Here is a 13,963-nt window from a genome sequence, read left to right on the forward strand (position 1 = left end):
AGTCACACTGTTTTGTGAAATCCAAAAACACTTCATAACATCCCAAAAGTCAGTGTAAGCCCCCCCAAAACCACTATATATTGTATATTTTCTTCTTTACTTCCACACTGTAAAAGCAACAAAACATTGCACAAAAACCATATTATCTGATGTTTAATTTAACATTTTCACATGAAAAACAACTCTTTTCTAACCATTAATACCATAATGACAGTGGGACAGTGGACAACTGGAATTCATCAAATGCAGTTTAATTATTTACACCAGGAAAGTCAAACTCACTTTACATCATGGGCCACGTGCAACCTATTTGATCTTAAGTGGGCTAGACCAATGAAACTTCCCTTTCTGTCACTCTACAGACATTCAACTCCCTGAGATAACTTAATATAAGAAAAAGAAGTGCAATTTCAATGGTACATCTTAGTTTTTCTACAAGATCTCTACTGTTGTAAATGAAAGAAATTTGGAAGCACAAGTAAATAAATGTGTAAAATTACAGAAAACATTCTGTACAAAACAAAACAGAAATTTCTACAGTAAATAGTGAAAAAGCAGGAACTTTTTTGTCATTTATTTCTTTACATCAGGGGTGTCAAACTGATCATCCGGGGACCAGAATTGGCCCACAAAAAACTCCAATAAGACCCACGTACAGCTTTGGAAAATGTAAAGGAAGGCATAGATTTTTGATTTTTTACTGTATTTTCATGAGCTCTACAGCCCGTTCATACTACACCACAGTATCTAAGTAATAGACAAACATTTAAATAACTATCTACAATACAATTTAAGTTTTATGGTGAGTCCTCTGTAAAAGGAAAACAAAATGAATCAAGCAAATAAAAAAATAGCAGAAACCGTCTTTAACAATTACAGGACAGGCTGGTCAATGAGCTACCAGAAAATTTGACTGTAATTTTGTAAGCCCAAACAGTCATGCTGACAGATTTCTTCCATTAAGTCCAGCAGCATTTCTTTATCATGTAGAAAAACTGTTCAAATTATTATTTCTTTTACTAAGACATGTGAAGGATTCAGCATGTAGTTAAACTTCTTAAGAGTTTGACACCCTTGGTTTATTTATTACTTAATTACTTTAGTGTCGTATGAATGGACATGGGTCAGATGTAAAGCTTAAAGTTCTGACTTTTACCTCACAAAAACATGGCCATGCGCTTACAAAGCAAGTCAGAGAACTACATGCTTACACTACAAGGTCAGTGATGTACATGATTTACCCTTTTATTCTGTCCTTTAATAGTCCTAATTTAAATGAGGATATTAATAAAGATTCAGATAGTGTGCGCTTTGACAGACTGTTGAGTCCAGAGTCTGTTAACTTGCTGCTGGGATCTGATTTGTATATTTCGGATCTTCCGTGCCGAGGGAAAGATGTGCTGGCACAGCGGTTTGGGTGATGCCCTTTAATGCACTCTATCTTATCAGTCCACAGCATCACTCCTATTCAAACCAGTGTCTGATTGAGCAGTGTGATGTTGTTTGGGCCTTACATGGGGAATAGTTTATAGAGGCACCGTCTCTAATTTGTGAATTGAGGTATTATAGAGGAGACAATTAGACAGAGGTTCGATCGGCGTATCGAGGCTCGGATGCTGACAGTCAAGAGAAGGCTTTCAAATGTCATACCAATTAATCTATCCAGCCATCAAACAATATTCTGGAAACAAAGTCAGGGGGGGCGATCAATCCACATCACTTTTCTCCTCACCGGGTTATGGGAAAATTGATTTGTCAAACAAAGCATTTTGGAAGCAGTGCATGGACTTGTTTGGGATCCATTAGCCTCCATTGAGCATTTTGTTTAACATAGGATTTTCATCTCAGAGAAAATGCCGTGTCCTCAATACTGTGAGCTACAACTTTACGATTTCTGATTTCTTTGTTCTTGCTTAGAAAGCTTTATAAACTGCTGATGAAGATCGAAAAGGGGGTGACTTCTTCACTGGTGTTTTTCTTTACATCCCTAGAGTCGATAAATATTTAAATGATATAGTTTCAACCGAGCTTTCAACGCGCCATAAAAATATATATAACAATAAGCGTCAAGCGTTTCTCCTATCCAAAAGCATTGGTCCCTAGTGTCACCATTATTGTGTACTGTGGGGTTATTCTGCCATCCAATACAGTGTGGCTGCCCTAAGCTCTATCATGAATCCTCTGTGCTGTGTATTGTCCTAAGACAGAACTGTATCACATTGTGCCCGTCATGCTGTTTTAGAGGGGAGAGAACTTCCTCTATGGGATTTCTCCCACCCCCATCCCCTGATAATGTATCTCTCCCTAAAGGCTAGGCCTCCGTGACCTTGTCTTATTCATCGAGGGCGTCTTAAGTGAAAGAACTGAATCCTGAATGGACCATTTCCCCTCTTTTAACACCCCTTGAATGTCATCAGTGAAATATGAAGTCATTAGGCGATATTAAAACACTGCTGACAAACTAATTAACGGGAGACATTAAACAGGACCAGCTTGATTAATCCGCTTTAACGATTCTTTTTAAGTGGTTCTGGTCAAAATTAATACAGATTTACTGGTGATCTTAAGAAAAAAAATACTCTTATGTGTATCAGACCTCAAGGGCAACCTAAAGTCACTGGTCGTTTACCCACCACAGATTTCATCCTGTACGCTGCTAAACCCACTTCAAACACAGCCTGAACTCCCACAGTTGGTTTCTCAGTCAATGGATAAAAACTTATGGGACTATATGAAAACACTCATAGACTGTACATACAGTCTGTGGACACACACACACACACACGGGTAGATGGATGGATGGATGGATGGAACTCACATTGCAGGATAATATTGATAATAAAAAAAATATTTTCATATCATCTCATATAGAATATTTTACTCAGTACAATGTAATAAAACATTGCTGTGAATACTTCTTGTTGGTATATATATCTAATTAGTGATGACTTTTACAATTTGCACTGAGTGGCCGTTCAGTCCAAAATCTTTAAGTGCTCATTTTTTTTCCAGTGATACTACTACTAATAATAATAATAATAATAATGATAATAATAATAATAATAATGATAATCTGTTTGTACTTCTGTATGTTTTTTTTTTGTTTGTTTGTTTGTTCGTTTGATTGTTTTTTGAGGGGGGGTGACGCTGGAATGTGCTTGTAAATGTCTCCCTCTTGTGGTAATAGAACAAAACAGCAGCAAAAGTATATGTTCCGAGAAGCCTTGAAAACTTAGCAAGTGATCAGAAACAAAGCAGACGCCTTTCATTTATTTATTTATGTATTTAATTGAGTGTTTTGCATCCATAATAATAACTTGTTTTTCTATTACGGTACAAATGCTTGATTAGGGAGATATCAACAATTACAACAGAAGCTTTGACTAACCCTAACCTTTTGATCACTGATGGGCAACACTGATACAGATAATATATATTCATTATCATAGATCATAACAACAACAACAACAACAACAACAACAACAATAATAATAATGATAATAATAATAATAATAATAATCAGAAAAAAGAAGAAGGAGACGCTAACAACAATAAAAAACAAAAAAATAAAAACTATTTTACAGATCAAACAGAAGACAAAAAATTTAATGCATTGTTAAGTTAAAAATGTATATACTGCATAAAAATATTACGATTAAACGTTCAGCGCTTGACCGGATGTCGTCATCTAATGTGTGACGTGTTTCCGTCATCAGCAGTGTGCCGTCTAATGTCGGTCGCTCAGCTGCAAAACCGTATGAACATTTTTCTAATATAGTTTCACAACGTTACATCGTATCTTATAACGGATAGCTGTTATTTAATCTGTGTTGATATCTTTATTTAATGTGTTGGTGCTCAGTGGGGAATTAAAATGTAGCCGTCGTTTTGTTTAAAAAACGTAGGTCGACGTTAGCTGTTAGCTTTGGAAGCCGCTCTGGGCTAGACTGTATGTGCCTGCACAAAGGCCGTGTGCTGCTTTGTTTTTAACGATGTATCCCACCTGGGGAAATTACGGTGCACCTCAGTCCCAAAACTATGGAGGTGCTGGGCCCCGTAAGCCACTGGCTGGCAGCCACACTGGCCAGGCTCCCGGATTCGGCGGTTTCGAGGCCTCCTCCAGCGGCTCGTTGTTCTCCAGCTTGCAGGAGCAGCACCTCCAGCAGATGCAGCAGCTGCAGATGCTCCACCAGAAACAGCTCCAGTCTGTATTACAACACGGCAGCAATGCCAGTACTGCTGCCCCTGCATACGGCGTTGCACACACTGGTGGGTACATGGGGTCGTCGTGGCGTCCGGAAGGACCTGCACATGTAGACAGTGGCGCTGGCGCTCAGTCCTACTTTAAACCAGAAGAGACTCCGGCGACGAGAGTACCCCCTTCTCCCAAACAGGGTCACCAGCAGCCTCCTCCGCTTCCTCCGCAACCGCATCCCACCGATACCCAGCCTGTGCCTCCCCCTCCAGAGCCGCAGCCATCAAAGCCACCGGAGAACAGCGTTCCTCCCAAATCCAAGGAGGCCCCCACGGCAGAAGACGAGAAATCCTTACCGTTGCAGGTAATGGCTTTTAGTGTTGAATTACTCATAATATACACGAAATTAGTAAATAACAAATAAAGAAGCATGAAAAACGTACATTGCACTATTTAACAGGAAAACACCATTCAACCCAAGCTAGTGAAGAGTACAATAGATCAGTATTTTTAAAATGTAGTTTTCAGCTAGGGAAGCTTGGACCCTAATTTGATATTTTACTGTTAAGCAAACTGATTCTTAATAATACCACCAAGTAAATATCCTGAGCTTTTTAATCTGACGTATAAATTTAAGACAAGTGTGACATATTCTTAACTTCCTAACCTTCTTAACTTAAGAAGGTAGAACATAAAGAAATCCTACTCATTTGTTTTTGTTTTTAAGTATGAATTGGTATTGAACAAATGCAAATAGTGTAAGCACCAGAGGATAAACACTTTCGCTTTGAATACAGAAGTCATGGATTGTGGCCACAGGCAAAAGTTTGTTTTTCTGCAGCCTAATGTGTAGCATATATTTTAGAGCTTATGGACAAAAAATGATACACTGCCAATATTAGGCTAAGACTGTCACTTCTTCTGAAGTGTTTTTGTACACCAGCTTTATCAAATAGAGGTGCATGTGAGAATGCAGACAGATTGACGACTATTAGGTCCTTAACCTGTAAGATACTTAAAAAATAGACTTTGTGATGTTTGATAGGAGAGTAATGCAGATGATTTTCTCGTGTACCCTCAGGTAGTTTGCTGACAGAAAACACACAGTATTTCCAGCACTGTGAACATATTAGAAGCAAGTAATTTACTGGAAAAAAAGGAAAACTGTTAAAAATCTTCAGACCTAATTCTCCTGTAATTGTCCAAAATTATTGTGTGAAAATAGCTGAACAGATCTTCTTGTAATTGTTTCTGCAAGGAGCAGCAGCAGCTCTGGTACAAACAGCATCTTCAGAATCTGCAGAAACTGAAGCAAGAGAGAGCCAAACAGAATCAGAAAGATGGAGATGGCTCTTTCCCCCTGCCACCACCCCCAGGCAAAACAGCTCCTCCACCCCCTCCGTTAGAACCACCAAAAAGCACACCACCACCACCACCGCCTAAAGAGGAACCTCCAACACCGCCACCACTACCTGAGGAAGTAAGGGTAAGAATTCCTACACCATTGGATGCATATACAGTGAACACCATCAATTTGCACATTAATATCTCATTAGTTAGTATTAGCTTGCTACAGTGAAATCAGTGCAAAATCTATTGGAATTTGTAAGTGATATCAGTTTTCAATAGAGCTGAACTCTAAAAGTGAGCTTAACCCACACATCTCTGTAGGATTATCCTGATTTCTGCTTGAGTCTAGCATGTCAAGGCTTCCAGTTAAAAATTTGACTTGCATTGTGGATAATATATAAGAAGTAACACATAAATAGTTTCCTAATTTGATAATTTTTTTAAATAATATGCGATAGGACATACTATTAAAATATTGCATAAGTCATACAATACATTATAAACATTTTAACAGCATGGCTCGCTCTTTGTGAATTAAAGGTTGGTGTGTGCTCAAAGTCTATATTATAGCTTTGTCAAACTAAATTTATGCATAATAATAAAATAATAATGCATTTGATTGCTGTAGTGGACAATTAAAATTTCCTGGGCTGCACCGAATTCTGTGGAAATCTGAGATTATTTTTTAAATTTGTTTTGCACATTATTAATGAAGGCTTTACCTCTACCAGCAACTATTCAAGAAGCAGTCACAGATAAAATGTTTGTCCGTTTGCCTGGGAATTTAAGCAAGTTGCATAGTGTTAACATGACCAGTGTTTTATTCAATAGCCTTTAAGAACACACCAGAACCAGTAGTAAGAGAAATTAGTTTGTTCCTGAATCTAAACACTGTTTATATTGTTTACATAAATTTACAGAGTGAAAATGTAGGAAAATCACCTACATTTACAGACACAGTAAGTCACACTACCCATTCTGCCCTTATTGTAGTGTTCCTCGATAAACTCACTGGATACTTCATTAGGTACACCTTTTTAGTACTGTTTTGGACCCACTTTTTCCTTCAGAATGACCTTAATTTATCATGGGATAGATTGAACAAATTTCTGGAAACATTCCTTTGAGATATTGGTCTATATAGACATGATGGGATCATACAGATGCTGCAGATTTGGTGGCTGCACATCCTTGTTGGGAATTTCCCATTCTACCACATCCCAAAGGTTCTTTATTGGATTGAGATTTGGTGAGCGTCGAGGTCATTTGAGTACAGTGAACTTGTTGTCATGTCTTATGCTTCCATAGTGTATCTGCCTAAAAGTGTTGTGCATTCAGAGATGCTCATCTGCATATCTTGGAAGAATAAGTAGTTATTTAAGTTACTGTTCCCTTCTTATTGGCTTGAAGCAATCAGACCATTACCCTTTTTCCTCTGGCATCAACAAGGGACCTTGAAGAAAACTATCCCTTACTAGATAATTTCTTTTTTGGACCATTCTCTGCAAACCCTAGAAAAAATAAAATCCAAATAGAACAGAAGTTTCTGAAATACTTGGAACAGCCATCAGGCACCAACACCATGCATGATTTAGAGTCAGTTAAATCACCTTTCGTCCGCACTCTGATGCTCAGTTCAAACTTCAGCAGGTCGTCTGGACCATGACCTCATACTGAAATACATAGTTGCTGCCATTTAGTTGCTAATTAGAAATTTGCATTAACAACCAGGTAAACAGGCATACCTAATGAAGTAGCGGGTCAGTGTACTTTATCCCAGTGTTTGTGTTAACTGCCATAATATGAATTAAGTGGCTTAAGTGTGCAGGAATCAACCACTTTCATTCATCCTTCCCATTGTAATTGTAATAGTGTTTGTAATGGCTCTTCCCCAGTTATAGTACTCATCCCATGTCCAATATTTAAGCAATATGAGCAGTATTTTAAGGCACTCTTACCTAAAATGCTTTTTGTTCTCAGTAGTGTCTTGCATTCATCGTAAAGTAATTTCCTTCCCTTCATTACAAGCTGCATACACCTTTTTTTTTTCTTTTTTTTTTAAGAAAAATTCTTTGTGATTTACAGTGATATATTGTGCTATAATTTTTCCTTGTTTCTGTTTAAAGCCTGAAGTACCAAAAGACCCAGAGGAAGCTGCTCGCCTTCAGCAGTTACAGGCTGCAGCAGCACACTGGCAACAGGTTCAACAGCAGAGAGCCGGTTTACAATATCAGGCTCTCATGCAACAACATGAGAAGCTTCAGCAGATTCTGGAGCAATACCAACGCCTCATTCAACAGCCTGCAAACCTACAGGTAGGTAAATGCCCAATGGCATCTTGATGACCAACAAGTTTTCAGTTTCATGTGTAATGTCTGAGTAATTACTTTCTTATAACCTATGTACAGTTGTAATTACTTTGTTATTACTGTATGTACCGTTGCATCTGGAAATATTTAAACAGTGACACAGCTTCCATGATTCCTCCTATGCACTTTTGGACCATTCTCTTTAAACTCTAGAGATGGTATTGTGGGAAAACTCTTGGGGTTCAACAGCTTTGTTACAGTTGGCTTAATATGAGCGCACAGCATATCCTTATACATGTCTGAAGTCAATGGGATTCGACTGTCACATCATCCCTAAACATATAGTGAAGCATGCCCATGTATCATATTGCTTTGACTGTGTTTGATAGGTGATGTTATGCTTTGAATCATGAGCTGGTCCCAGCTTTCTTTGTGCTTTCTGGTGATCATTCTGTATTCTGTCTGGCTTTTTGTTTTTTGGCAAGTTCAGCCATTCTCCATTTTAAGGCTGATGAATAGTTTGTGCCTGATGTTAAGCCTTCTGTATTTACTGTTACAAAGTCTTCTCTTGGTGACTTGTAAAATGATATGCTTACCTGTTGCAGAGTGTGCTACACTTGGCTGTTTTTTGTGGATAGTTTGCTTTTTGTCTTCACCACGGAAAAGCTCATGTGTTATCATCCACTTTTGTTGTCTGTAGTGAAGACTTGTTGACTTGCAGAGCAGCGTAAAAACTTGCTACTAATGCTTACTGCATATCACATGGGATTTGTTTTATATTTGCAGCCTAAGGATGATCTGTTTTCATTAATAGTTTGTTAGATTATGTTGTGCTTTCACACCAACCTTTTACTTTCTTAATTAGTTTAGAATTAAAGAATAGCTCAATTCTGTCCATAAAATATCTTTTGAATCATTCACCCAATTACTTTGGTTCCTAAAAAGAATGTATTTCCTATTAAAAAGCAAAACCCTAAACCCTTCATTCAATTTGGGTACAAACCCAAATGTGTTTTTCTAAATACTTGTAATGCCAAATTTTGCTATTATCCAGTGTCTATGTGGAACTATCTGCATGTAAAATTAAGCAATAAATAATCAATGAAATTCTCTTTTGCAGTCAATGTCTGCAGAAATGCAGCTGAGGCACTATGAAATGCAACAGCAACAGTTTACACCTCTATTCCAAGACTGGAATCACTCTTTCACCCTGTGGTATGAGCAATTCCAGAACTATCCTCATAAAGACCAACTGCAGGATTATGAGCATCAGTGGAAACAGTGGAAGGAGCAGATGAATGCAACAAATGCCCACCTACAGGAAAGAGTGGCTACTCTCACTGCCATGGTACCGTTTGCGTCAAGCCAGTATAATAGTGGAATGATGGGACAGTATGGCCAGTACCCTGTACAAGACATGCCTTTGCAGCAGTCAGTAAACCCAGGTATGCAGCAGACCCCCGTTACTGTTGGTCCAAGACTTCAAGGTCCACAGCCTACTGGTTTTGTAACACATTCAGAATCACCTGCTGTGCCCTCAGTTCGAGGAAGTGCCCCTAGTGGCATAGGAGTCCAAGCCCCAGTTCCCCCAGTTGTCCAGCCACCAAGTTTCAACAATGTCAGGGGTCCACGGTAAGTTGTAATTGATTTTATTACTGTGTGTTACTATGTTTTGCTCAATTAGACATTTGGTTATATTTATCTTTTAAAAGCACATCTTTATATAAAATTGTTTCATATTTAATTATAATTATTGTTTTTGTTTAAATGGGGTAATTTTTTAATTACATTTTTGTTTTTGTTTTGTTATTTTAACCCCAGATTTGAAAAACCACAGCAGCAATTTGATGGACCTCCAAGGTTTGACCAGCCACATCAGCGATTTGATGGACCCCCAAGGTTTGACCAACCGCAACAGCGATTTGATGGGCCTCCAAGATTTGACCACCCGCAACAACGCTTTGATGGTCCTCCAAGGTTTGACCAACCACAGAACCGTTTTGATGGTCCCCCTCGATTTGACCAACCGAGGCACCGTTTTGATGGTCCACCTAGATTTGATCAACAACGGCAACGGTTTGATGGACCGCCCAGATTTGATCAACCTCGATTTGGGCAGCCACCTAGGTTTGATTCCACAAGGCTCACTGGTCCTTCGCCTCGTCTTGAATGTCCACCAAAGCTTCAAGACAAACAGCAGCAAGGAATGCTGCCTAAGGTGGAACCAGTCACTCCGCAACCTCCAACTCCAGATTCTAAGACTCCAGAAAAATCGTCTGATAAGCCGCTATCTGAAAATGAAAAAGATAAATTGAAATCGGTTGATAAGAGCGCTTCTGAAGATATGACAGATGACAACTTACTTTCAACTGAGGGTTTTTTTGTCCAAAGTGACCCAATTCCTCAGACATTACAAACAGATACAAAACCTGAGAATTCAAATGGCAGTGTTACTTTGGACAAAGGTGAAAAACCTGAACCTGTTAACAGTAAGCCATCTGTAAATACTAGTTCTGCTGTTACATCAAACACTACAACACAAAATTCACACAAACCAGATGGACCACTGGGAAGCAGCAAACCACCACAGATTCCAAAGTCCTCCGGAGTCCAACCAGAGCCACAAAAGCAGTCAAAACTAGATCCTCCAAAACCTCCCCCTGGTCGGGGACGAGGCCAGCCCCCAGTGCCTAGCCAGGTGCGCGGACGTGGACGTGGGCAGAGGAGCAGTGGAGAGTTTAAGGGACCAAACACTGTACCAATTGGGGAAGAGATGGGAGAAATGCCTTATGATTACATGCCCCCTGAAGAAAATGTGGGTATGCAAGAAGAACAAGAAAACTACTATTGGCAAGATCCTTCACATGAACAGTTTGGTGGTGAGGAATCAGAAATGCCCCCAGAAGAAATGTGGATGCCAGAAGAACATCATTTCACAGAGGAAGAGTATTATCAAGAGCCAATAGGAGGACCCCACATGGGGAGAGGTGGGCCTCCAATGATGAGAGGAAGGCCCCCAATGCCTAGAGGTGGTCTTCCCATGGGAAGAGGTGGTCTTCCCATGGGAAGAGGTGGACCCCCTATGGGTCGGGGAGGTCCTCCTATGGGTCGAGGAGGACCACCAATGGCTAGGGGAGGACCACCAATGGCTAGGGGAGGGCCACCAATGGTTAGGGGAGGGCCACCAATGGTTAGGGGAGGGCCACCAATGGGCAGAGGTGGGCCACCAATGGGTAGAGGTGGGCCACCAATGGGTAGAGGTGGACCACCCATGGCCAGAGGAGGTCCACCTATGGCCAGAGGAGGTCCACCTATGGGAAGAGGATTACCCATGGGAAGAGGAGGACCACCTATGGGAAGGGAAGAACCAGTGGACAGACACTGGGAAGAAGCTGAATCAAATGAGTACTTAGAGGATGAAGACCCTTACTGGATTGAAAGGAGACCACCAATGAGAGGCATGAGACCTCCATTTCCTCCTGGTCGGGGTCGTCCCCCACGTGGTCACCCTGGTTTCATGCTTCAAGGACGAGGCCGCCCCCCTTTCCCACCACATGGGCCAATAGATCACGAGCCATTAGGCCATGGAATGGAATCTGATGATTCCAATATGGACCCATCAAGGCATCCCATGTACCATGGACATGAACCCCCTAGCCATGCGATGCATCCTGACGTAGGACGAGGCAGGCGTCGTGTGCCACCATCACCTCATGAAATGATAGATCATTTGGAGGAGCCAATGTACGATGAGGGAACGGAGGGAGAATTAGATTGGCAGCCAGCACCTGGCAGAGGTCCTCCACCACCTCCACATGAGATACTAGATAGGGAAGGACTGAGGAGGAGACCGATGGGTCGGGGAATAGGAAGGGGCATGTGGCGGCCAGGTCCAACACATGAGGATTATGAAGAAGGTTATAAAGAGGGTTATGCTGTAGATTATGATCATGGGGAAGATGGGTATCGCCGTCGGCCACCACCAGACTATCTTCCTGATGACTGTCGTCGTGATGCCAGGTATCATGAGTCTGAGTGGGACAGAGAACATGCTCTCCCAGAGAGGGACTATCCCCCCCGCAAGGCACCATCAGAGCCATTCAGAGAACCCCACTGGCAAGAGGAAAGAGAAAGAGGTCACCCATATCAATATGATGAACTTGAGCGGGGGAGAGGAGAACTCAGAATTCGTGAATACAGGGACGAGCCACCTTACCGGAAGGATGAACCACCTTACCCACCTCCTTCAGAGTGGGATAGGCCTTCCAGGCGTCCTCCACTGCCAGAGAGAGGGTATCCAATAGACTATGAAGATCGTAGACCTCGCTATGAGGAACAAAGAGAAGAAATTCCTTTGCATATACCTCCACCTGCAGCTGCACCTGTCACAAACCTGCCTGAGAGTTCAGTTGAAGCAGCCAGTGGAGCAAATGTACTTGCCCTTTCCCAACGCCAACATGAGATCATCTTGAAAGCTGCTCAAGAGCTTAAACTAATAAGGTAATTTCTAAACATTTACCATTGATTAGGCAAACAAAAACCAGCATCTAGCCATGTGATTTACAATTATTTTATTTTCTTAGGTTCAAAAAAAAAATGTATTTTCTTTGTTTTTTTGTTGAAGCTCCATAATTTCACACATTCATTTCTGTTTTAATTCATGGTTAAATCATCTGTTTTAACTTAATAATTCTTTTCGGGTCCACAGGGAATTGCAGGAGGGTAAAACCTCTGGTAGTGAATCCAAGCCTGCACAAACTGATGTTCTGCCAGATCTGCCTGCTGGTCTTCTTGGTTTAGAGATTCCACCAGAAGTCAGGAATGTTCTGAAGGTAAATAAAAATGATCAGCTTTATTATTTTCGTCTACTTGGTGTGACTACATTGATGTAAAAAGACCAAGATAATTGATTATGTTGATTCAAATCCCATCTGTTTTGTTTTCATCTATTTAGATATTTTATTCCTTGTTTTCTCTTTTCTCATAAAATACAATATAATATATAAAAAAAATTTTCCTCCATTTTCTTTTAATTTTACTATTAGATCATTCTAATATCAAATATGTTCCCAGGGTATGACTGCAACAACTCAGACAACTGCAGCTGAATCTGTGCCTCTGGATATAAAATCTACTGCCACACATTATCAGTCGTCATTCCCTACTGCACCTGCAGTGCCGGTTATTCCAAAGACGGTTGATTATGGTCATGGTCATGGTATGAGCAGCGTGTAGTACCTTTTTTTTTTTTTTTGTATTTCCAAATGATGTTTTGGCTTTATCCTGATGAGCACTTGATATTTTAGAACCTGGAGCCACGGTTGAGCGGATCTCTTATGGTGAGAGGATTGTGTTGAGGCCTGACCCAGTGTCATCAGACCGGGGCTATGAAAAGGGTAGGTTTCAGTTGTATAATGTGAGGTTGGGCGATTTACTCAATAGTCTAATTTTCCTTTTGTCCCAACATGGGACAACAGAGAATTGCTGGCAGGATGGGTCACCAATCAGGATCCACTAATCCTGTGTGACTGAAACACAAAGAATTCAGCAGCAAAAAAATTCTGAGAAAAACATACAAAATGATGATTTATTTCTCACTTCCACCATAGGCATAAGCTTTGGTGCATGCTAAACAACAAAAGCTGATTTCAAGCAAACATTATGGCAGCTAATGTCAGGCTTGTGTGTCCTAAAAATCAGGCTTTCCCTCTAAAAAAAACAGGTTGATTCGATTCTCACATTGTCAGTGTGCGAGCTGTTAACAACATTAAATCCACTTCAAAGAAACCTTTAGTAACGCTGGCTAACAGCATCTTACAGCTGCAAAAACGGCAGTGCTTACCAACAGAAAAGTTCGGTATATCCAGTGTCGCTGTCATTGGACAGAAGTGAGCTTCACCGTCTCTTTGACTCATACCACACTCCTTTCACAAAGTTTTACACCCTCCTCTAGAGTAAATGATCATGGACACAATGGAAGCAGTGTTCCGACCATCTAAAATGTGTAGCTAAACACCAGCCAGAGCTTGTGATTTTATTCAAATGATTTGAAATATAGTGTTTTGTAAAATATAATGTTTTTATGCACGAACAGTAGTAGAAACAAGCC

General features: G+C 40.4%; 1 protein-coding gene across 4 annotated transcripts in view; it reads left to right on the plus strand.

Moving 5' to 3' along the window:
* The first annotated feature begins 3,719 nt into the window (after positions 1–3,719).
* The window catches only part of ylpm1 (YLP motif containing 1), a 30,425-nt gene continuing 20,181 nt past the window's right edge, over positions 3,720–13,963 (plus strand). For 3 of the 4 annotated variants that reach the window (XM_031731989.2, XM_031731988.2, XM_039598997.1), the window contains exons 1-8: positions 3,720–4,559; positions 5,454–5,681; positions 7,672–7,860; positions 8,975–9,486; positions 9,676–12,354; positions 12,563–12,686; positions 12,928–13,072; positions 13,161–13,250. In XM_031731989.2, coding sequence (XP_031587849.1) covers positions 3,993–4,559; positions 5,454–5,681; positions 7,672–7,860; positions 8,975–9,486; positions 9,676–12,354; positions 12,563–12,686; positions 12,928–13,072; positions 13,161–13,250 — 4,534 coding nt within the window. In that variant the 5' untranslated portion in view covers positions 3,720–3,992. The remainder of the gene's footprint in view (positions 4,560–5,453; positions 5,682–7,671; positions 7,861–8,974; positions 9,487–9,675; positions 12,355–12,562; positions 12,687–12,927; positions 13,073–13,160; positions 13,251–13,963) is intronic. The other variant, XM_039598995.1, reaches the window with a different exon arrangement.

This window comes from Oreochromis aureus, linkage group 15 (assembly GCF_013358895.1).
Source record: "Oreochromis aureus strain Israel breed Guangdong linkage group 15, ZZ_aureus, whole genome shotgun sequence".
In the NCBI taxonomy this organism is placed as follows: Eukaryota; Metazoa; Chordata; class Actinopteri; order Cichliformes; family Cichlidae; genus Oreochromis; species Oreochromis aureus.